The 26355-nt window shown below is 36.3% G+C and overlaps 1 protein-coding gene across 4 annotated transcripts in view; it reads left to right on the plus strand.

The window, feature by feature from the left end:
• ADGRV1 (adhesion G protein-coupled receptor V1) overlaps positions 1 to 26355 on the plus strand; it is a 564714-nt gene that overhangs the window by 227382 nt on the left and 310977 nt on the right. For all 4 annotated transcript variants that reach the window (XM_037731465.1, XM_037731468.1, XM_017508574.2 and 1 more), the window contains 5 exons: positions 3830 to 3947; positions 4754 to 4925; positions 10546 to 10788; positions 16270 to 16677; positions 22660 to 22844. In XM_037731465.1, the coding sequence (XP_037587393.1) occupies positions 3830 to 3947; positions 4754 to 4925; positions 10546 to 10788; positions 16270 to 16677; positions 22660 to 22844 (1126 nt within the window). The remainder of the gene's footprint in view (positions 1 to 3829; positions 3948 to 4753; positions 4926 to 10545; positions 10789 to 16269; positions 16678 to 22659; positions 22845 to 26355) is intronic.

Raw genomic sequence — 26355 nt, forward strand, 5'->3', positions numbered from 1 at the left:
ATAGTTAATATGCACATTACCTCAAGTACTTAACATTTTTTGTAGTGAGAATATTTGAAATTTACTATCTTAACAACTTGGAAATGTACAGTACTCTATGTTAACTATATTCACCATTCTGTACAATAGATCTCAAAACATACTTTTGAGATTCAATGCTTCCTGGAGTTCATATTTTATTTTAGCCATTGAGTTAAAATTCAGTAATAATTTTGCAATTGTTTAATTTCTTTTCATATGGTCAGCATTATCTCATTTATGTTAGGCTACAAATTTACATCAATTAACTTAGTATGATTTATTCCTATTCCTACAGTTTATGAAGAGTATTAATATTGTAATTTCTTATTCTATTCTACAAGTTATTTACTGATTTTGATTCATGTTGTCTTACTACCATCAACATATTTCTATTAAAGTTAGTTTGGCAGTCAGCATCCTCCCTCTCATTCTGTGACACTGATATTTTATTACAGTTATTTGAATATGCCCAGGGCTGATAGTAAAAATATTTAGTGATTCGTTTGGCACAGGCCAGGCCCATCAAAATCGCTTCTGGAGGTTCTTTGCTGTTCTAAGCGGTACACCATTAATTATTGGATCACAGGGAGGTCTTGTAGTCCTGGTCAGAGAAGTGGCAGAGGGCTCTTTGGGGACTCAGGACAGAAGTTAGGTACTAACTGGAACAGAAGTGCTTCTCTGTTTTATCAGACAATATAACCTACCAGTGCCTATCCCTTCATCAGCTCTGAGCTTAGTTTTAACTCACCAGGCAAATGGTAACTTAGCTGAGGTCTGTGAGATTCTGTAATGTTTGCCTTCCCTACATAAGGCACACTCGTCACACACCTGTGGCAAATGATTGACACCCTACCATCACTACCACTAGCGTCATGTGATGTAATTGGCCTGACCTCACCACCAGGCACATTCATTCACATGGTCATAATATCCTAAGTTCCTTTACCTGCAAATGTTGCCCTCATCTTTTCCCTACCTGTTTTTTTTTCTTAATAATATTTCTCACTTAACTGGATAATTAATTTTGCTACATCCCTGTCTTTATAATCTTTTCACATTTAGATTTTAGAACAGACTTTCTAAATAGATCAGGGAAAAATAGTTTATTTCGTTTTGGTTTTGATCAGTGGCATATTACAATTCTAGAATCATTTTGGAGGAGAAGAGGCGTTCTGGTCTTTGATGATTTCATCCTTTTTGTGCTGGTTTCTTCCCATCTTTGTGGATTTATCTACCTTTGATCTTTGAAGTTGGTGATTTTAGATGGGGGTCTCTGAGTGGATGTCCTTTCCATTGATGTTGAAACTATTTCTTTTTGTTTTTTAGTTTTCTTTCTAACAGTCAGGCCCCTCTGCTGTATGAGGCTTTTTTTTTTTTTTGGTTATACAGGAGTCAGGGAGCTGCTTGAAGAGGCAGTCTGTCCTTTGTCTGCCTGCAGAGGCACTGTTGGGCTGCCTCAGTCTCAGCCTGGCTGCTGTGTAGGCTTCCTCTGGCTTTGTTTATACAGATGAGATTAGACCCACCTTTGAAATGGTGGATGCCCTTCTGCCCACCAAGCTCAATTATCCTGGGTGGAGCTCGAACTGATGTGCTGGCTGTGAAACTCTCAAGCGAGAGGGCTTCAGTTTGCTGGTCTTTTGGGGGGTAGGACCTGGCAAGCCATATCACCTGTCTCCCTGCTTTCAGCTCTCCCTCTTTCTAGGGGGTGGGCCCATTGTCCCGCAGGTGCTCTGGGCGCTAGTGAAAACTTCCACCCAGTTTTCTGCCGACAGCTTGCAGTGCTGGGCCAGCCAAAGCTGTCGCTGGGATCTGTGTTGGTAACTTGCAGTACTTTTCAGCCCAGTGGGCGTTCTGCATTCTCCTTGACTGTGGGTTGCAATGGCCATGGGAGAAGCACAGTATCTGAACCAGAGTGCTGAGGGGGTAAAGTCCCTGATTCTCCAGGCAGTTGCACTTCCTGGGTGGGGCAGCACCTCGCCCTGCCTCTGTTCGCCCTCCTTGGGCTACACCCACTGTCCAACCAGTCCCAATGAAATGAACCTCGTACTTCACTTGGAAATGTGGAGATCACTCGCCTTCTGTGTCTCTCGCTGGGAACTGCTCCCTGGAGCTGTTCCTATTTGGCCATCTTGGTGGAAGTCCTCTAGAACCATCTTACTAGAAATTTGACATCAGATTTATTACTGTAAACCTGACAAGGGAAGTGTTATTGTCATTAGAATCATGCTAGTTACTATTGCCTTGGAAAAGGAAATGCAGGCTCTGCTGTGATCAGCTTGTAATGTACTTGAAGAGCCTAAATCCTTACTAAAGTGACAAGAAAATAGTTGCTGCCCAAGAGAAAAAGTCAATGCCAGATTCTGATACCAGGCTACGAAGTGATTGTAATGATTAATTGGTGAGGATGAGGATTTGCATTCTGAGACAAAAACACCCATGAGGCCCTAGGACAAAGTAGCCCATCACTTGCATGTCCCTAATAAAGGGCCTCCACATTTACTTTAAGACCAGGGAAATAGTCCAGGGACTGATGATCACTACTAGTTCTTCCCTATCAGGACAGTTCAGTGGTTTTCTGTTTCCTTAACCCAACCTACTCCCTAACTTTAGAAGTTCTGTCTTCTTAGAATGCCAGAAATCAGGTTTCAGGGTGATGGGTGCACATGATAACATGGTTTGGCTCTGTGTCCCCACCCAAATCTCATCTCCAGTTGTAATCCCCAGAATCCCTGTGTGTGGAGGGTGGGACCTGGTGGGAGGTGATTGGATCATGGGAGCAGTTTTCCCCTTACTGTTCTTGTGATAGTGAGTGAGTTCTCATGAGATCTGATGGTTTAAAAGTGACACTTCCCCTTGCTCTCTTTCTGTCCTGACACTATGTGTGACATGCTTTGCTTCCCCTTCCACAATGATTGGAAGTTGTTTATAAATTACCTAGTCTCAAGTACTATCTTTATAGCAGTGTGAAAAACAAACTAATACACATGGTTTTGGGCTGATTGCTTTAGGATCGTTGCTTCTAGGATCACTGCAAAACTGGGCTGTGGAGCAATAGAAAGCAGTCAGAACTAGGCGTTGGTATTTCTCTAGTCTGAGAAACTGACTTAGGTACTACCCAGGATTTGAAGTGATGATTTCAGTATAGTATGAGCCATAGTTTTGTTCCAGTTTAAACTTTTTTTTTTTTTTTTTACTATAATGGTATCTGTAACCTCAAGTGTTGCTTAGCAAAGTTTCTGATACTCAGAGATGCTCAGGAGTTCCTTAATATTTCTGTTTTGTTCTGGGGCAGATAACTTCACGGGTAGCATAGAGGGTCCTTTAGTCAACCCTCTTATGTGAAGGTAAATCCATTGAACAGAATTCATTTATTCAGCAAATATTTACTCAACACTTAGCATATGCTCAGTACTGTTCTTGGAGCTGGGGATACAGCAGTGAATAAAAGTTGTTGCTCTAGGAGAGCCTGCATTCTGTGGAAGATATACAGCCTTAAAACAGGTAAACATCTGAAAAGTCAAATACTGTCAAATGTAAAGTAGGATCTTAATAGAAAAATAAACGTGTGTGTCAGAGGAGGGAGTGGGATTTGATGTTTTATTTTGTCTGTTCTTCTTTTGCCACACAGCCACCTTCATGTTGTCATAGTTTAGTTTATTTTTAATAAAGATCTTTTAACAATTCTAGCTTCCTCCACCATTTGTGAATTTCTCACTTTTAAACCATCTGAGCTCACAAGATTAGTGAAACATGGGAAGTCTTTAAAATAATTCTTGACTGTATTATAGCCCTCCATTTTTCTTTTCAGGGAGTGACCTTCACAATGGCATCATAGGATTCAGTGAGGAGTCCCAGAGTGGACTGGAACTCAGGGAAGAAGCTGACAGGAGAAGACTGCACCTTATTGTCACAAGACAGCCAAACAGGTATGTATATGTGGATTATATGGAAGATGTATCATCCTCTGTGTCTATACAATCCAATTTCAATTCATACAATGAGAGAGACAGGGTAAGATGTTTATAGAAGAAAGTAGTGTGGAATTTGTCATGTCTTCGGATATTAATCTGGTTCTTATTCTGTGATTATACTTGGTTTATGATTATAACTTAGGGTTACCTTGAGTGTTTTGTACTTCAAGAAGTACCATACTGATAATCAGATTATATAGGTCATCACTTCATCATATTGACTGTTATTTGCTCACTCTACATACATTCTGTTTTCCTGTGAGGAAAACTTGGAATACCAAAATTTTGTTTGCAACTTAAAATTGTATAATAGCATTTTTGAATGGTCATCACAAATATGTACTTGATATGCACACATGCACATGCATGTGTATATGTGTGTATATATATATATTACATTTTCAATTTTTTAAAAGAGAAATGAAGAACATTTCCTTGCCTTTAGGAACTCCCTATGATTTTCATTTTCACATTTTTTTGGACATAATAGACAGAAAAATATTTGTTTCACATTCTGTATTCAGAGTATCTGGATACTTATTCATTATTAAATAGGGTGTAGTCAAAGAAAACCACGTAAGCCCTGAGTCTTAATTTTCTTGTCCGTAGTGAGGAAAATTAGTCATTTTCAGCATCATCAGTGGTAAAGTAAGTGCTATACTTTGGATGAAGAGGTACCATTTGGCACAGTGATAATACACTGTTTTAGACACGGGGGTAACATCTTCTGTTAAGGCATTGGGTGGGTTTCTTGTTCACAGGGCCTTTGAAGATGTCAAGGTGTTTTGGCGAGTCACACTTAACAAAACAGCCGTCACGCTCCAGAAGGATGGGGTAAACCTGCTGGAGGAACTTCAGTCTGTGTCAGGGACCACAGCCTGTACAATGGGTCAAACAAAATGCTTTATCAGTATTGAACTCAAACCAGAGAAGGTAAGAAATGAAGAGACACAAGTAATGTCAACTTCTAATTATATTTCTTTAGAATTAATCACTTTAAAACCATGATTGAAACTTATGCATTGTTGATGCGGAGATTCTTTGTGTCTCTCTTAGCCATTATGTCTAAATCTCTTTGCTGACAACAGACTTTAGACAGGCTTGATTGCATTATGGAATTTTGTAAATAAACTTGTCATTTTTCTTTTTTTTGTTTGTTTCTTGCCATTCTACAATAACAACCATGTAGGTTTAACTTTTTCCTTTATTTTTATTCTTGGTATAATTCTTCCTTTTTCCAGGAATAAATGTCTTATTCACAATTCTTTTTATTAATCCCTTCCTACTTACACACAAAGAAAAAAAAAGTGTATTATTGCTTAATAAATGAACACATGCCTAATAAAATATGTCTTGATATGCTAACTTCTACACATTAAAATTAATACAGTAGTAAGGATATACTGTCAGAGTCACATTTATCTTGCATCCTAACTACCTCTTTTTACATAAGGATAGCATTTCCTCTTTTAGTACCACAATAGATTCCAATTCAAATAATTTTAATTACTTAGTGGTCTTCCTTTTGATACTCAACTAGTTGTGGCATGGCCACTGATAGTCTTATTAAGCTGGTCTTTTGTCTTTTCAATATTACTTTTAAAATATCTGGAATCATACTTGCTTTATAGCAATAACATGTGTTCTAGAGTTGTCTTGATTTTTTTCCTAAGTAAGACAGCCAATCAACTCGTATCAAAGGACTCGATTTCTTTGATCAGAAAGCATTTTAGAGATCTATATGTATGTATTAGAGCTATGCAGGAAAGCTGATGTGGGCAAATGTGCTGCTGTTGTGGCCACCTTGGTGGTGGTAGCACTAGAAAATATATTTTCTTTAGGGTCTTGAATCCATATTCTTTTTTTTGTAATTTAACATATCATGTTATTGTGTTTTGCTTTTCTTGAGTTGGGTTATCATCAGCTACTAAAACTTTCTGTCACACTGACAATGAGGAACTGAAATTTCAGTATTCAAGACATTTAATCATATACTATGTCCTCACTTCACTTGTCAATAGCCTCTTGGAAACTAACTTTATGTGAAACAATGTGCTGTATAATGAAACCGATTTTACCATTGACTAATTGATATAAACAACAGTTGAGTTCCTACTGCACACAGTATGTCCTTTCATTTAAAGTTGCTGTTTCCAAGAACCTGTCATTGTTAAGTGAAGAGTTACTGTATTCTACTTGAAAACATTTAAATCCTCCTTCATGCATTTCTTCCAAATACTTTTATGCTTCCATCAACCCTCTCAACCCTGCATTTCTTTTTTTTTTAATTATTATTATTTTTAGAGAATAAAAAGTACAGTGCCTTGATCTGGACACACTGCAACCTCTGCCTCCTGGGTTCAAGTGATTCTCAGGCCTCAGCCTCACTCTACCATGCCCTGCTAATTTTTGTATTTTCAGTTGAGACAGGATTTCACCAGCTAGGCTGGTCTCAAACTCCTAGCCTCAAGTTATCCGTCTGCCTTGGCCTCCTGTGCTGGGATTACAGGCATGAGCCACGATGCCCAACCCTTATATTTCTTAACTATAGCCTTTTCTCAATCAAAATACCACTTTCTCCATAATGCCTCCCATGAAACCCCTAGTTGGAATTGTTGATTCTCTAAATTTACAAGACATTATCTGTACCTTTTTTATGGAGGTTATCAGTTATATGCAGTGTTAAAACTTATGCATATTTATATAGACTGTAAGACTGTTAGCTGCTCAAAAATTAGAATATGGTTTTATTCATCTGTCTCTCCTATTATCTTCCATAAACATGTTTTGCATACATGAATGACTAAAAACTGTGCATTTTATCTCAAATAGGATTTTTGGTGAATTAAAATACTAATAAGATCTCACTCGACTTTAAACATCTGTCTCATACAGTAGATGTTAACCTTGTAATTCTAAGAGAGAGGAGAAGAGCCATCAGGAGTGGGCTTGGGCAAACTGAATAAAGTGAAATAGGAAAGTTAAAGTATAGATGGGGTTAGGGAAGACTGCTTCCTCTGAGCTTGCCCTCCTTGCAGAAGAACATATAATTAAGGGGTAAGAGAATGCTGTACGCAATACATGGGATGCTAAATATGTATGTGTGTGTATATGTATACATATCTCCCTTTTCCTAACTAGAGAAATGCTGCTGAGCCCATCATCAAATAGTTTCAGTCAGGTAAGAGAAAAAAATTAGTCAGACCTCTTCTTTCTCTTTCGCGTGTAATGCTAAGATCCTAGAGTTTTCTTCTGCATTCTGAGAAGCAGCAAATTTTCAAGACATTTTTCCCCCATTATCTTTTCACCTGTTAAAAGGCAAGGTACAAGCAAGGTTAATGTACATTTTAGTTTCATTAAGAGGAAATTTAAAAAGAGAGAAGATGGAAGATGATTCTGTTCTCCTGAAAATGAAAAAATATTTTTTAAAGTACTATGAACTTTTGATATACATTTTAACATTTATGAGAAGGAAACTTATTACTCATCCAGTTCAAATTATTTTTATGTCAGATAAACTGAAACCTAGTGATATAAGCAACACAAGTTCTGTGGCCATATTCTTCTGTAGTGGGCTTTCAGAAATTATTTGGAGGTCCTCGTAGAACAACCCAATTATTACTAGACTTTTGACCTAAGCATCATCTTCATTTTTTTGTGAAAGGAAAGACATCGGTTACACTGAACTTATTCTTGGAGTCACTGGAGTCAGTATAAGTGTTAGGGTTCTGATAATGGAAGGCCTTGGTTCAAATCTTAACTCTTCTACCAATTAGCTGGGTGACACAGGACAAGTTGCTTAGCCTTCCTGAACCTCACAGATTTAATGGGGTTAATAATAGGACGTGAGGCAGATAAAGGACATAATGAAGGAGAAGTTCTCAGCCCAGCTCTCAGCAGAGTTGGCCCTTCATAAGAGATGGTGAGTGTTGGGATTATTCAGAATGAATGGAGAAGGAGCCTGAGGGAATGCAGTGACTTGAGTAACAACTACATCAACACAAGTGGTGGAGGAGTTACAGATACTGCAGACACAACAAATACATCCACAGAATTACACCACTCATTAATGGTGGTGTCCCTCACCTCAATCCAGTCTATTGGCACGCAAAGGTTTTCGACTCTGTCCTATCTCAGATTATCATCTCTACAGTTTTACAATACTTTCACTTTTGATTTATGAAGAATTTAAGTAGCTTGCTCATTCAATTACTGGGCCAAAATTAGAACTCGTTTCTTGAATTTCAGTCCATTTCCCCTTTTCTTGATGATTTATCTTATGATTCCATACTAGCAAAATGTATAAGGTAACAATTAACTTAGGAAGCATGTGCTTAGCCATAAAATCTGTTTAAATTCAGTGTTTACATATTTGCTGCAAATATTTTCAAAAATATTTAAGTAAGTAAGGTATTTTTCATTGTTACTTTGGTTTTGTATTGCTGAGCAGTTCTGGTCCCAAATCATCTTATACTAGTTGGGGCAAAAAATTGTCCTTGGGTGCTTCTGACTTAACCAGCAAAAGAACCTGCTGGGAATTATGCATGGGAATGGGCTCTTATGAAGTCTCTGTCATTTTTAGGAGTCTAGGGAGGTTCATATATGATCTGCGAGTCTTGATTTCTCAATAGACTTCGGAAATAATTGTTTTGATAGAGTGTTTCTAAGACTGGAAAACTCTTTTCTCTTTTTTTTTTTTTTTTTTTTTTTTGGGACCGAGTTTCGCTCTTGTTACCCAGGCTGGAGTGCAATGGTCCAATCTGGACTCACCACAACCTCTGCGTCCTGGGTTCAGGCAATTCTCCTGCCTCAGCCTCCTGAGTAGCTGGGATTACAGGCACGCACCACCATGCCCAGCTAATTCTTTGTATTTTTAGTAGAGATGGGGTTTCACCATGTTGACCATGATGGTCTCGATCTCTTGACCTCGTGATCCACCTGCCTCGGCCTCCCAAAGTGCTGGGATTACAGGCGTGAGCCACCGCGCCCGGCCCTGGAAAACTCTTTTTGTTACTAGTCTAATGATATGTAGGCACCCATCTTGTACACTGTTCAATTTTAGATGATTCTTTACTTAGATTATGACAATTAGTTTGATTGTAGGTGGCTGTAAGTAATGTTCTAATTGTCATCACAGTGAAAAAGGAATAGTTTACTGGAAAATAAAGCAAAGTCTCTGTTGGAATGTAATATACTGAAGTCCTTAGTTAAAAGAAACTACTTTGAATTCAAGCTCATGGAATACTAGCTCTTGAATATAGTTACTATACTTTGATAGTGCTTTAGTTTATTGTACTTGCCAAATGTGGTTTCTCAAAAGTGGAAATAGTACAATTATTTCCATATTTCAGTATCAACTGACAGTTGATCAGCAACAGTAAAGAACGATGTGTGCCATAGAAAAAACTAAATATTTCTTCAGAAAAGAAAACATTGTTTATTTACGGTGTGACTAAGGTATAACTTACTTATTAACACTTGGATAATTCTGAAGGATTCGTTGTATAATTTCATGACATAATTTTCATTAAAATGATCACAAAAACAGATAATGGCCATTGCTGGTAGATAAAAATGATACATTACATCAAATTAGACAATGTCACTACAGGTGTAAAGCCATCAGCTTAGCTCCTTTGCATTATGCCAGGAAGATAAAAATATTGCTAAGATTTTTAGATGATTTTGTTAAGAATGAATGACTAGTAAAAACAGGTGATTGACAATATGTTATGTAATTGAATTCAGGCTTTTGAAAATAAAACTATTTGACACTGTTGAGAAAGAACCAAGGTGAAACATGAGCAAACTATACCCAGCAGACTACATTTAGATTATTACTGAATTTGGGGTAATTTAAAAAAATACATAAAATTTCAGATTTGACTATTATAAATATTTTATTGATTATATTTATTTAAAACACTTTACAAATAAATAAAAATAAAATTTTATGAAATTGAAACTCCATTTTTTTCCTTTTCCCAGTATTCTCCAACTCCACTCCCTACCCTGTCCCCCACCCAAACCCTCCAACCCAAGGCAACTGCTGTCAGGGTGTGGTAGTTGAAAAAGAAAACTTTCCATAAATATGTATCTGTTAAGAAAATATAGTAAGCTTTGTGTAGTTTTAACTTTACATTTATGGTATCATGCTATATATATATCATTATACAGCTTGATATTTTCACTTCATATTTTGTGATACATCTGTGTTAAAAAATACTGAATTAGTTCATTTCTTTGAGCTACTTTATAGTGTTTTGTTGTATGAATGCATTTAATTTACCATTTTTCTGATGGTAGTATACATAGATTATTTCCTGACATTGATTTTCTAGTAAGAAGCTTGCCCAGAGAAAGTAAATGTATTTTTAAAGGAAGACCAAAAAATAAATGTGATGATAATGTAAGAATTTAATACAGAATATATCTCTAGATTTATACATTTCTCTAATGTATATGAATGATACCCTTTTTAAGTATCAGAACTATCTACAGTTAGAAATATGTTAGTAATAGTTTTTTTTCCCCCCTTTTTTCTGATTGTCAGATACCACAGGTTGAAGTGTATTTTTTTGTGGAATTATATGAAGTTACCGCTGGAGCGGCAATAAACAACAGCGCCCGATTTGCACAGATTAAAATCTTACAAAGTGACAAATCTCAAAGCCTTGTGTATTTTTCTGTGGGTTCTCGACTGGCAGTGGCTCACAAGAAAGCCACTTTAATCAGTTTGCAGGTGTCCAGAGATTCTGGGACAGGACTAATGGTGTCTGTTAACTTTAGTACCCAGGTAAGCATGGAATACATGTTAATACATGTTACGGTTTTCTTCTTTGACTACAGCAAAAGTAATGACACAGGGAATAATTCATGCATTATTTTCTGAGGATAACATCATAATTTACTTTTTTATCCGTTACATTAAGCTTTATCCTTGAAACAGCTCAGCTTTTCACTCATCCGTAACAGATCATGTTTTAAAATGACAGACTTTTCTTTTTTCTCTCTTTTGACAAGATTGATTATACAGTGCAAAATATCTTACATAAATCTGTTTTATAAAATCTCAGGGAGTTATGATTTCTTCAGAATGTAACTGTGTAAGACCAGAAGTAGAAAGTAAGGATCTTGTTATGTTTTGTATCCCAAACAGTTGAAAATTTACTTCTTCAGAACCTCCAACACTAGCTGATCTTTACACTTCTTCAAATCGATGCATTTATGAAGCCTCATCCTCTGAGGTGACATCTGATACAAGACAGGGAGCAGGTGGCTATCTGGGGACTCAGAAGAGCAATGCTGCATAATGCTAAGTCACCAGACTGTGGGCTTGGCCCCAACAATACCTTATACCTTTTCAGCCTTATTTTTTGCTTTTGTTTTAGAAGTGAAATGCTCACATAGTAAAGCAAAAATATGTCTCTACTCCGCTTGAAGCAGGATTGTTAGGATTATAGCTGACCCACCATAGTCCTCTCTTTGTTCCCCTTACCTTATGTAACTTCAGGAAACCCACTACAGTATTTGAAAACTACCATCTTGGAGAGCTCTGCTATTTCCCATGTTTCAAGATTCCAAACCAGATGACTCCTTGGGCCTTCAGATTTCAAATTTCATTAAAAGTTCCCTTTAGTATCTGCTTGGTTGAGTCACCATTGGGTGGCTCAAACAAACAGAACATTCTGTGCATAAAACACAACATATGTGTGGCCAGTATGTTGTAGCAGTTACATGAGTCATGATGAGAGAATAGGCCTCAAGCTGTGGATATTAAGCTGTTCTGGAAGTTTGCCAGGCAGTAAAACTTATCTTTATGACAGAATCTACAGCTCAGCAAACAAAAAGAAAACTTCCTATTATACGAGACCCTAGAAATAAAGTCTATTCTAAATAGCCTTGAAGTGATATGAGCACAAAGAAAAGTATGTTGATTTATAGTAGGAAGACTTCAGTATTTTTTATTGGAACATTTAAGATAGAAAGTCTGTTTCATTCTTTCTCTTTTCCCATGAAATGTATATCATCATAGCCTACTACTTTGTAGAGTGGAAGAAGCGGGGACTGGAGATGAAAACAGATGATAAAAGAGATTTGAGTTTTTTGGATCTTGCTCTTCTGGCTCTTTCAATTTTGATGATAGGGTGTCAATTTTAGATCTTTCCTCACTTCTCATGTGGGAATTTATTGCTATAAATTTTCCTCTAGACACTGCTTCAAATGTGTCCCAGAGATTCTGGTATGTTATGTCTTCGTTCTTGTTGGTTTCGAAGAACATCTTTATTTCTGCTTTCATTTCATTGTTTATCCAGTCAATATTCAAGAGCCAATTGTTCAGTTTCCATGAAGTTGTGCGGTTCTGAGTTAGTTTCTTAATCCTGAGTTCTAATTTGATTGCACTGTCGTCTCAGAGACTGTTATGATTTCTGTTCTTTTGCATTTGCTGAAAAGTGATTTACTTCCAATTACATGGTCAGTTTTCAAGTAGGTGTGATGTGGTGCTGAGAAGAATCTATATTCTGTGGATTTGGGGTGGAGAGTTCTGTAGATGTCTATTAGGTTTGCTTGGTCCAGGTTTGAGTTCAAGTCCTGGATATCCTTGTTAATTTTCTGTCTCGTTGATCTGTCTAATATTGACAGTGGAGTGTTAAAGTCTCCCACTATTACTGTGTGGGAGTCTAAGGCTCTTTGTAGGTCATTAACAACTTTCTTTATGTATCTGGGTGCTCCTATATTGGGTGTGTATATATTTAGGATCGTTAGCTCTTCTTGTTGCATTGATTCTTTTACCATTATGTAATGTCCTTTATCTCTTTTGATCCTTGTTGGTTTAAAGTCTATTTTATCAGAGACTAGGATTGCAACTCCTGCTTTTTTTTTTTTGCTCTCCATATTCTTGGTAAATCTTCCTCCATCCCTTTATTTTGAGCCTATGTGTATCCTTGCACGTGAGATGAGTTTCCTGGATACAGCACACCAATGGTTTTGACTTTTTATCCAATTTGCCAGTCTGTGTCTTTTGATTGGGGCATTTAGCCTATTTACATTTAAGGTTAATATTCTTATGTGAGAATTTAATCCTGCAATTTTGATGCTAGCTGGTTGTTTTGTCTGTTAGTTGATGCAGTTTCTTCATTATGTGAATGCTGTTAACCATTTGGTATGTTTTTGGAGTGGCTGGTACTGCTTGTTCCTTTCTATGTTCAGTGCTTCTTTCAGGAGCGCTTGTAAGGCAGGCTTGGTGGTGACGAAATCTCTGAGCAATTGCTTGTTCGTAAAGAATTTTCTTTCTCCTTCACTTATGAAGCTTAGTTTGGCTGGATATGAAATTCTAGATTGAAAGTTCTTTTCTTTAAGGATGTTGAATGTTAGCCCCCACTCTCTTCTGGCTTGTAGGGTTTCTGCCAAGAGATCAGCTGTGAGTCTGATGGGCTTCCCTTTGTGGGTAACCTGCCCTTTCTCTCTGGCTGCCTTTAGCATTTTCTCCTTCATTTCAAGCCTGGCAAATCTGATGATTATGTGCCTTGTGGTTGCCCTTCTTGAGGAATATCTTTATGGTGTTCTCTGTATTTCCTGGACTTGAATGTTGGCCTGACTTTCTAGGTTGGGGAAGCTCTGGTCATAGAGAAATGCAAATAAAAACCACATTGAGATACCATTTCATGCCAGTTAGAATGGCGATCATTAAAAAATCTGGAGACAGATGCTGAAGAGGATGTGGAGAAATAGGAGCATTTTTACACTGTTGGTGTGAGTGTAAATTAGTTCAAACATTGTGGAAGACAGTGTGGTGATTCCTTAAGGACCTAGAAATAGAAATTCCATTTCACCCAGCAATCCTATTACTGGATATGTATACAAGGGTTTATAAATCATTTTATTGTAAAGACACATGCACAGGTGTGTTCATTGGTGCACTGTTTACAATAGTAAAGACCTGGGACCAACGTAAATGCCCATCAATGATAGACTGGGCAAGGAAAATGTGGCACATATACACCATGGAATACTATGCAGCCATAAAAAAACAATGAGTTCATGTCCTTTGTAGGGACATGGATGAATCTGGAAACCATCATTCTCAGTAAACTGACACAAGAACAGAAAATCAGACACCACATGTTATTACTCATAGGCGGGTGTTGAACTATGAAAACACATGGACACAGGGAGGGGAGCGTCACACACTGGGGTCTGTTGAGGGGAACTAGGGGATGGACAGTGGTGGATAGAGAAGTTGAGGAGGGATAACATGGGGAGAAATGCCAGATATATGTGACAGGGGGATGAAGGCAGCAAACCACTTTGCCATGTATGTACCTATGCAATAATCCTGCATGTTCTGCACATGTACCCCAGAATCTAAAGTACAATAATATATATATATATATATGTATATTAAAAAAAGAGATTTGAGGCACATTTTAAATGAGTTTATATGCTAAGATGAGAGGGGAATTGAAGTTGCCGAAAGAAGAATCTGAAGGCCAACATCTCTATCATATTTATTTATATATCTTTTCTAGATTATTCATGAGTGATTCTTTGCAAAACACATGCTGTCACTAGTGTATAACTCACAAAGGACACTTATTTTTGGAACAATATATTTTTAGGAATTTCTAGTTTTCCCCACTTTAATGGCTAATTTTATCTGTCAACTTGACTGGACCACAGAATACCCATAAATTTGGTTAAACATTGTTCTGACTGTTTCTGTGAGGGTTTTTTTGGAATGAGATTAACGTTAAATTGGTAGACAGAGTAAAGCAGGTTATCTTCATAATGTGGGTGAGCCTCATACAATCAGTCAAAGTCCTGAATAGAACAAAAAGGCTGGCCCTCCCTTAAGTAGAAGAGAATCTTCCTGTCTGATAGGGTTTGAATTAGAATAGTGGCTTTTTCCAGCCTTTGGACTCAAAATGGAGCACTGACTTTTCCTGGGACTCAAGCCTGCCAGCCTTTGCACTAGAACTACACAATTGGTTCTCCTAGTTCTCAGGCCATCAAGCTTGCACTGGAACTAAACCATTGACTTCCTTTGGTCTCCAGCCTGTGAAGTCATCCTGCAGATGATCTTGAGCTTCCCAGACTTCATAACTGCATGAGCTAATTTGTTATGTTATAATAAATTTTTCCCTCCCTATACATATAGGCACACATGCAGAAACATAAATGCACACACACACACACACACACATCGTATGTGTGTGACCTGACCAATAAACATACTACCCTGTGATTATGGGCTTAGTAAAGAATGTTTGTGGAAGTGCATAATACCAGTTTTTTTTTTGTTTTTTTTTTTTTTAGTTTTAATTTTTATAGGTATATATGTTGATGAGATACATGAGGTATTTTGATACAGGAATACAATGCATAATAATCACATCAGGGTAAATAGGGTATTTATCACCTCAAGCATTTATCCTTTCTTTTTGTTACAGACAATTCAATTATACTCTTTTAGTTATTTTAAATGTACAGTAAATTATTGTTGACTATAGTCATCCTGTTGTGCTATCAAATAGTAGCTTTTATTCATTCTATCTGGCTGTTTTTTGTACTCATTAACCATTCTGACTTCCCTCAACCCCCTCTACCCCACTGCCGCCACCCTTTCCAGCCTTTGATAGCTATCATTCTGCTCCCTATATTCATGAGTTCAATGATTTCAATTTGTAGCTCCCACAAATAAGTGAGAACATGCAATGTGTGTGGTTCTCTGCGTGGCCTATTTCACGTAACATAATGACCTCCAGTTTCATCCATGTTGTTGCAAATTACAGGATCTCATTCTTTTTAATGGCTAAATAGTACTGCATTGTGTATATGTACCACATTTTCAATATCCGTTCACCTGTTGGTGGACACTTTGGTTGCTTCCAAATCTTGGCTGTGGTGAATAGTGTTGCAACAAACATGAGAGTGCAGGTAACTTCTTGATGTGCATGTGTTATTTGAAGCATGATTTTTATTGCATTCACAATTGGAGAAATGGAGGAAAGAGTGACATTTCTGGTCTAATTTGTTTTCTTGGTCTACTTGAAGGTATCTCTTTCCTAATCTTATCACTATATATTATGTATTTATCTCTCTAATTTATCTTAAAAGATTAGAAAAAGTATAAAATCCCATATTTAGGTAGTACTGTTGTCATCATTGCCCTTCAGTTTGTTTAAGAGAAATTGAATTTGTTTAAGAAACAAGAATTTATTTAGGACAAGATCAGAGGTGTCATAGATTCACTTAAATGGTGTTGTTTAATTTCTAGGAGTTGAGGAGTGCTGAAACAATTGGTCGTACCGTCATATCTCCAGCTATTTCTGGGAAGGATTTTGTGATAACTGAAGGCACATTGGTCTTTGAACCTGGCCAGAGAAGCACTGTATTGGATGTCATCCTAACGCCAGAGACAGGATCTTTAAATTCATTTCCTAAACGCTTCCAGATTGTACTTTTTAACCCAAAAGGTGGTGCCAGAATTGATAAAGTGTATGGCACTGCCAATGTCACTCTTGTCTCTGACGCAGATTCGCAGACCATTTGGGGGCTTGCAGATCAGCTACATCAGCCCGTGAATGATGATATTCTCAACAGAGTACTCCATACCATCAACATGAAAGTGGCCACAGAAAACACAGATGAACAACTGAGTGCCATTATGCATTTAATAGAAAAGGTAAGAAGTTCTTGCAAATATTAGCATTATGTTTAGTGAAATTTTTTAAATTTAAAAACCCGAGTAAAACCAAAATCACATTTTCTTATAACATTGGTTATTATGAAATCATGATGAAGTTAGATTTCTGATCATAGGAATAGAATGCATCATATCTGACAATTTTCTCTTGCTTGAGTATGACTGATGCCCTGTTTGGAAATCTCAGTCTTAGCTTTGGAGAATGATCTAGTGCAGTAGTAAAGACAGCCCAGTGCCTGAAAAAAAAAAAAAAAAAAAAAAAGGCTCCAGAGGTTGGAAGCTAGAGGCACTTTGTGATTCTCCAGAAACTGGCCAATTACCTTTGGAGTTTGAGCCTCATTTTTTTTTAGTCCATCAAGAAAAAGCACTTGAATTAAATTATCTGCATAGTCCTTACAGTTTAAATGCCATGGAATAGGAATTATCACCCTCTGCATGCTCTTTGGTCCTCATGGGCACTGAAAAGTTTCATAGAAAAGGAAAATTAAGAAATGACCAGATAATTTCAGGCATTCAATTTGGTATAGACTTGTACAAAACAGATTTTATTTTAAACCTGTTTACTTACACCTCTGCAAATGATAATATTAAATGGAGATGTGAGAGCCTAAGAATATAAATTTTGAAAGATATTTTAAAAATTATTACTTTAAAAAAGCCTTCTTTGAAGGTTGACTTTGGGCTTTCTTAAGATATTTCCTGTCAATATATTTATATACAAGAATTGAATGTTTTGAGTGCATACATGTGACTGTACAGTACTACATCTCTTACATAGTGACCTTTAAATACTTCAGATGTTTACAGTGGGGCTTTAGATCATCATGTGTACTTTCCATCCTGTGGTATCTCTTAAAATACAATGCTTGAAGGATAGAAAATAAAATTATAAAGTACAGAGGTAAAAAGAGCAAGCCATACCAAAGAGCTTATAAAGCAAAGGGAGGCAATTGCTATTTCATGCAGAAAAAACTCTAGCAATAAAATCTCACTCCACAAAATATTACTTGAATTTTCTAATGACCCAATGGCATAGGACAATGCCAAGTTGTTTTTGGCCAGGGAAAGAGAAAGAATGTACAGCAAGTAATTACATTTTAGGGAAGAAAACAGGACCTCACTTCATATGATTTAGGGAAAGCACATTAAAATTCTACTTTTTGTTCTCAATAAGTTATATGAGAGAGCTATGTATTATTGGTTAGGAATCAACACTTATTTCAGTAGAGTTGTCAGACAGTAAATCTTGACTATTTCTAGTACTATTATGAATGATAAAATTGAATTATAAAAGTAGCTCCTATGGGAAAATGTAATTAGCTTTTTTTGAGTAACCATTAGCAAACAGTACAATTTTCTCATATATGAATATAACTTAAATCAAATAAATAACCTGTGAATACTTGGAGGAATAAAATATATTTTAAATATTATAAAAATATTGTGGCTGGGAACAGTGGCTCATGCCCGTAATACCAGCACTTTGGGCAGGTGGATCACTTGAGGTCAGGAGTTTGAGATCAGCCTGATTGACATGGTGAAACCCTGCCTCTACTAAAAATACAAAAATTAGCTGGGCATAGTGGCACGCATTTGTAATCCCAGCTACTCAGGAGACTGAGGCAGGAGAATCACTTGAACGCGGGAGACGGAGGTTGCAGTGAGCTGAGATCGCACCATTGTACTCCAGCCTGGGCGACAGAGCATGGCTGCATCTCAAAAAAAGAAGAGGAAAGAAAATTGTAAAATCAAGTAGAAAACATTTGAATTCTTAAAATGACTAGTATCTTATTTCATCTGAAGCCTTCTTCGCTCTAATTTCAAATCAAGTTATTGTCACTAATTTTTTAAAAATAGAATCTTGTAATATATTGCATTCTCAAATTCTTTTTTGTATATACATCAATACCGAAATCTTGATTTAACTGACATCTTTAATAATTATAGAAATACATAGTACATATGTATATACAGAAAATATATAAAGAAAACAAAAATTCTAACAAAAGGCAATAAATAGAAATTCATCCCATGTTTTGCAATAAGAAGACTCAACATTATGGACACAACAGTTTTCTGTAAATTAACCTCTAAATACATCATAATTCTTATCAATATGTCAGTAAGTTGTTTCAGGGTTATTTTTCATAGACAAAATGATATTAAAGTTTACCTGGGAAATGTAAACATGTGAAAATGGGCAGAACTTTCCTGGAAAAGAAGAAAAAGGAGGAGAGACCTTGCCCTAGCAGATATGAAAACACATTTGAAATATATTCTGATGTGACTGTGATTAAAGAGGCACTGGTGCAGACATAAACAGTCATATCAATGGAATAGAACAAAAAGTTCAAAAATAAACTGAAGCATATATGAAAATTTCATATGTGATAAAGGTGCTATTTAAAATCAATGGGTCGAAAATATTATTCAGCAAATGGTGTTGAGACAGCTGATGTAACCACTTGAAAGCAAAATAGAGCTGAACCTTATCCTAAACTCTACCCCAAAATAAATTCTAGAGAGATCAAATATTCTAGAGAGATCAGATAAAAGTGAAACCATGAAAGTAGCAGAAAACATGTCATTTCATGACTTTAGTTTGGAATAGGGAAGATCTTTCTAAAGCATCAAACAAAACCCAGAAGCCATAAAGGAAATGATTCATAACTTGACCATATACAGTTTAAATAAAATTTCTCTTAGTATACACCAAAGCAAAGTGAAAAGACAACTAATGAGTGTGGGGGACATTTTTGCAAATACATGTGTGATGAGAATGTTTATTTCAGCATTACTTATTATAACAAAAACTGGGAAAAATAATAGCCATTAAGTGGGACCTGACTAAATGAATGCATGAAATTTGTTTAAAAACACAAGAAATATGTTTTTTTTGTTTTAAATATAGCTATAATAGTAAGAATAATAAAACAAGTACTAAAAATGTAGAGGATCACGTATAGATAAGGTTACAAAATTTAGCAAATAAAAATAAGGAACGTTCAGTTAAGTTAGAATTTCAGATAAACAACAAATATATTTTTTGGTATAAGTATATTGCAGATACTTATTTAAGACATACTTCTACCAGAAAGTTATTGTTGCCTGTCTAAAATTTAAATAAGGTCACCTGTACTTTACCTGGCAAACCATTGATATATGCCATATGAAATTAATATACACTCTAAAATAGCCTCAAATTTAAAAGGACAGAATAGAGCTTCCAAATACTGGAAGGTACTTCATTAATGAAGACCTTATATTTTAAGTTAAATTGTTTTATATTTTTAAATTTTATTTTTCCCCAGTTCTAAGTTCTTTGAAACAAAATCTGTTCTATATGATATATTTCTTTTAAAATATCTCAATAAATCTTAGATAATATTGTTACACATGCTAGAAGTGGCACAAGTATTATACTAAAAAAAAGCATCAGCTTTAAATGCCTCACTATAAAGGCTTTCTGTATGAAATCCAGCTGTGGGTTCAGGCAAATTTTTGCTGTGACAGAATATTCTGATTTTCGCAGGCATGGTGAAATAAAAATTATTTTAAAAGCTCTCAGTTGCTTTAATAGCAAGAGCAATCCAAAACCCCCTGAATCTGATATGCTAACTTTGAATTTTGTCAGGTTTTGATTTTTGTGGTTGTCAAAGCTTGGCAAAGCCCATCAGGAGATGTTGACTCTAATATTTTGTTCTGAAACATTTGAAAAAGCACAGGAATGATTTGTTCTGTAAAAGTTTGGTAGACCACCACTATCTCCAAAGGCCTCCATCTTTGTCTTCTATCCTGACAACTTTTTAAGTTTTTTCCATGGTTGATTCAGGTCTTCTACTTGTTCGTAAGGCAATTTTAATAATGTTGGGAGTTCTTTTGTTGTTGTTTGTATAAAATGGCCTTGTCGAGTCAATTTATTTCTTTTCTTCATAGACTTTTCAATATTACATACCTTATATTTGAAGAATTAGTTTTTACACTTGATTTATTTTATCATACTAACAAGGATTTTGAGTTAACTCTGTATTTTACTGGCTTGTTTTGTATTTCATGTTTGAGGAAATTTTGACCGACTTGTCTGTGAACTGAGTCAATCTAGGTGGTTGTTTTTGGACAAGCAAGTGCGGAATATTGCCAGGCAGTGTAGGGTGGCTGTCAGGAGCACCTCCTGGGCTCCACCATTACCAATTGTGTGCTGTAAGACAAATTAGTCATCCTTCTTCTGCCTTAGTTTCCCTAACCGGAAACAAAGACAATAAGACCTTCCTTACAGGTTGTTGTGAAGATTAGTTACTAGAAAGTGCTGAAAACTACAAGGTGCCTGTAGTGTTGTGGAAATGGCCTTTTTGTTTCAGTGTTGTGTGCTTTACCAAAAGAAACTTTTTTTAAAAAATATGAATGAAAGTGTGGGTAACCATAGAATTCTTGGATCATAACCTTTAATTCTTAAAATTCTACACATATTGCTTTGCTGACTTCTGGCATGTCGTTTTTAGGAAAGTTGAAGTCAAACTGAATTTTAGTTTTTCTGTTGGTAATTTTTTTTCCTGTCTGGTTTCTGGTATGATTATATTTTACTCTTGAAATAGTATTTTTTAAAATCACCCAGATATGCCTGGTGTTGTCTCTTTTTCTAATTTTCTCTAGTATAAAAGCAATCTCTCCATTTTTAGACCTGAATATTTTCCAGCTTATTAAGGAACGTGTTATTTTGTTGCCTCTGCTTGCTCTTTTATATACATAATTGTATCTTAGGGATTTGTTTTAAGAGTTGTCCTATTAGCCTGTTATCTTTTCTCTGAGTTCTGGAAAATCTTCTTGAGCTTTTTCCCATTTATCATTTTAGTTTGCTTGTTTCAGTATCCAGTGGGTTGTTCTCTGTCTCCATTTGTAATTTTTGCATTGCTAAATTTTTATTCTGTGTCCTTTACCTTTCCCTGTGGATTATTCTCCACTCTGGCTTACTATCTGGGAGATGACTATTCTTAAAAATGCAGATCTTGAGTTCTGCTGTGAGCTTGGAACTGTACTAGATTACAAAGTTATAAAAAAAAAATGGGGAACATGAGCCACTTTCACAATGAGTTTGAAACAGACAGATCATTTCAAGGTTGTCATAAGTTCACTAATAAAGGTACATGCAAGTTACAAAGAGTGATAATGTAGGTTGGTGGATGGGGCATAGTGTAAGAATCATAGAGATAGTGATGACTTTTAGAGTTTCAGTAATAGGGACTTATCAGAAGGTAATGGAGTTAAGTGGCTTTCCACCGATGCTTAAACAATAAAGATGTGGTCCCCTTCATTTGGGATTTTTCCTGATTTTTTCCTTCTCTCTTAAACAATGAATAACCCAGTTTGTGTGTGTGTGTGTGTGTGTGTGTGTGTGTGTGTGTGTGTGTGTGTGTAAGTGGGAAGGGCCATATTTATTGAAAAAGGCAAAAGTGACAGGAACTCTTGACTAATCTTGAAAAGGATTTTCTCATTTGGTGCTTTAAATATTTAGTGATTATGGTAGCTTCTGTTGACTGGAAAAAAAATAATTTTGCTACTATTATAAGCAGATATTCTTGTTTTTTTTTTCCTTATTTGTTGGTCAAAAGAATAAGAATCCCTGGTGTAGATGTAAAAGTGAGATTAATTTTAACTCATGAGGTTAATTATTGTAGTTAAAATTAAGTAATCTATGCAGCCATTTGGGACTTTATGTAATGATAAAGCAGAAAATATTTTGGTGATTATGCCTTTTTTTTATAGATGATTATTTATGCCTGTTTCAACTGAAAATGTACATATTTGAAATATAATTTTGATACCAATTTCTCTTAAATTTTCATAGGTTTATCCATATTAATGTTAACAACTGTTAATGAAGAACACACACACATATAGCTATTGCATATAATTTAAGAAATTTCTTTTTATAGATATATTTTTATACTTAGATTCTTTTTCCAGATAACTGCTGAAGGAAAAAATCAAGCTTTCAGTGTTGCAAGCCGAACACTTTTCTATGAGATTCTTTGTTCTCTTATTAACCCAAAGCGCAAGGACACCAGGGGATTCAGTCACTTTACTGAAGTGACTGAGAATTTTGCCTTTTCTCTGCTATCTAATGTTACTTGTGGCTCTCCTGGTGAAAAGTAAGTATCTTTTAATATATTAGCAGTACGTTTTATGTATTTTTTTCACTGCTTACAAAGCAATATATAATGCAGAATTACATTTATATGATGTAACTAGGAATGATCCAGTCAATGCGTTGTACCTCTTGGGCAGCTGAAGTTAATTATTTGAAGGAAACATAGCAGGCACATCAAAAAAATAAATGTATACTGTCAAAAATATATTCCTTTTATTTTGAAGTGTTTTTTAAAAATAACAAAAGTCTTGCTGTTATTTATTTAATGAGTAGAAGATATATTCTGAATGTAAAAAAGTGATTCCAACCTTTAGGAGTATTTTGATGTGCTATAATTGTGCTTCCTGCTATAGTTATGATTGTTTTGTCCATTTGGAGGCAGCTTTCAGACTGTTGTTAAACTTCAGGCTAGTTGTTAGAAAGCTAGCAAGAGGAAAAGGAAAAAATAAAATGTGGCCTGTGTTCATTACTAACTACAGGATTAGTTTTATAACTATATGTTAACATACCTCTATACTACAGGCACTATTCTAATACCTCTATATTAACTAAATAGTTTTTGTGATGGAGTTTCGCTCTTGTCACCCAGGCTGGAGTGCAATGGTGCCATCTCAGCTCACTGCAACCTCCACCTCCCAGATGTAAGCTATTCTCCTGCCTCAGCCTCCCAAGTAGCTGGAATTACAGGTGCCTTCCACCACGCCCAGCTAATTTGTGTGCTTTTTTAGTAGAGACAGGGTTTCACCATGTTAGCCAGACTGGTCTTGAACTCCTGATCTCAGGTGATCCACCCTTCTTGGCCTCCCAAAGGGCTGGGATTACAGGCATAAACCACAGCACCTGGCCTTAACTATATGTTAATATGTTAAGATGCTATGGTATTATGAATTGTAGTCATAAGGTGAATTAGATCATTGTAGTACAAAGACCTAAAAATGTTGTATTTCTATTTGATTTAACATAAAAATGGCTGATAATAAAACATGGTTGGAAACAGATTCTTTCAATTCTCACAGAGTAATATGTGTTATCTAAAAAACAATGACAATTATTTGACCATTATTTAATGTGATGTGTCTGTTTAAGAGTGTTTATATAAATCTCTTTATAAGTTTCAGTAATCTTCATGAATGCTGGCATCAGGGTTTATTAAGTCACATTGAAATTCAGAGCTATTTTGAAGATTATATTTTTAAAATCTTGTATAATAATTTAAATTATCTCTTTATTTATGGGGCCCTTTACGAACATTGGCAGGGTAATTTTAAAAATCAGTTAGATATGTGAAACTTAATGTTAGTTCTTCTTCTTCTCCTTTTTTTTTTTTTTTTTGAGACAGGGCCCCACTTTGTTGTCCAGGTTGTAGTACAATGTCAAGATCTTGGCTCACTGCAAACTCCACCTCCTAGGCTCCGGTGATTCTCCCACCTCAGCCTCCCTAATAGTTGGGACCAGAGGCATGCACCAGATGTAAGCTAATTTTTGTAGAAATGGGATTTCACCGTGTTGCTCAGGCTGGTCTTGAACTCCTGGGCTCAAGCGATTTACCTGTCTTGGCCTCCCAAAATGTTGGAATTACAAGCCTGAGCCACTGTGCCCAGCCCAACGTTAGTTCTTAGGTCACAAGTCATATGAACTTCAAAGACATAGTCAATCCAGATAGAAAAAAGTTATAGAGCAAGGGCTATAATAATAATACAAATGATATTAATTATACCTCTGTTATAGTCCTGAAATTGATTTAAATGGAACAATATTGATTACCTTTGTTAATAGGTAAAAACAGTATAATGAAATTTCCATGTGTTCAACCTAATCCTTGCTAAAAGTTATATACATTATTTTGTCCTTACAGAGATCATTTTAAGTAGCTATTCAGGGTTAGCATGAGGGCTTTTAGTACTCCTATTTACAGATGTAGACACTAAGGCTAGGAATCTTACACAGCTTGCCAAGGATCACACAATTAGTCCATGGTGAGGCCTGGACTCAACCCCAGACTTACTTGAGTCTACAGCCATTGATGGACACCGTACCATGTGGTCAGAATAGATTGTAACCACCTACTTTGTAGCAAAACCTGTCCCCTTCCAGCCACATGGCTCTGAAGCACCCTAGACTTTCATCCCAGATCAGTGCTAGGATGTGACTTGAGGTAAAGATATAGATTTCACATATCCCTATACTCTACTCTTTCTTTAATTTTGATGAGAGGGCCCTGGAAATAGAAATTTTCTTTAATGTGCAAAACCAGCAAAGCATCAGAAAAGCCTCACAGGGGCCTCCTGAAAGAATTCTCCAGTCCACACCCTTGCTCCTAAATGTCCATCTGAAATCAATGATTAGCAGTTCAGCTCCTTAGTACCTCTTATAAATATCTCTAATGCTGTCTTCAGAAACCTCTGAAATGGATCATTTCTTTGCTTTAAGTAAGTTTGCATTCACTGAGGCCACAGTATGCATTTGTGTGTGTGTGTGTATGTGTATGTGTGTGTGTATGTGTATACATGTGTGTAGTCAAGAATACCTGTCATTGTTTTCCCCTGTTGTTCAACTATTTTGTTCAATGAAATCAAGCAGTTCATAGCTTTGCAATCCCCATAATCTCATTCTTTTGCATTTTCCTCATATGTCTATAAGATCACCAGGATGTTAAAATCACCAGGTTGTCTCAGATATGAACCATCTACCTTGCTGTGCATATTGAGTCCCATATCTGTGCCTTCAAAGGCCCAGTGAAAATTCAAGAGTATATAAGAGGCACAAAAAGAGAGGCCTTTTCTGTTTGATTGACTACTGTATTCTGATATGCATTATTTATACATTGTCTTGAGCAATATCAAGGGTGTCTGCTGAGAGTTAAACATTTGGGGAGTGAGCAAGGATATTGAGGAGAATGATGGAATCTAGAACAATCACTTGGAAGCCAAGTAAAAATAATGCCATCTGGCACTGAGGGTCCAACTGAGGTTGGTCACTGTGAATTTGCAGTGGTGCCAGTCTACATGTCAATGTGGGAGTTTTCCCCCTCATATAAACCTAGGTATAAAGCAGACTGGGATTGATAAAGGTGAGTGCATTTGAGGGACATAGATGTCACAGGTTAAAGTGTTAGGGAAATTATGGTTATCAGCAAATAAGAGGGGGTCAGAAATTTGGCATGCTTGTGTCTAGGGTTAGGTAGAGTCACTGCATGTGGTGGTGGTCTTAGTTTGCCAAGATAGCAGAGTCCCTGACTCGACTAACTCTCTGTAGATTACAAAGGATGAAAGGGGAAAGAGGATGTGGAGTCATGTGGCTGAGGTTCACGGGTCTCAGCCACATGATGTCTGGTCAGGGCGTCTGCAGTGACACATTTTAGGCTGAGAGTCACTATTGAAGATATGGTGACTTCAGATTAAAAGATGAGATTTTGACAAGCTGTGGTGGAGGTGGAGGCATGTAGGGTCCATACAAATTGAGGTGTTTCAATAGGAGGCATGGACAAAGGACCCAGAGCTCCAGGTGAATAA

The sequence above is a fragment of the Cebus imitator genome, unplaced genomic scaffold (genome assembly GCF_001604975.1).
Source record: "Cebus imitator isolate Cc_AM_T3 unplaced genomic scaffold, Cebus_imitator-1.0 Scaffold16, whole genome shotgun sequence".
Lineage (NCBI taxonomy): Eukaryota > Metazoa > Chordata > Mammalia > Primates > Cebidae > Cebus > Cebus imitator.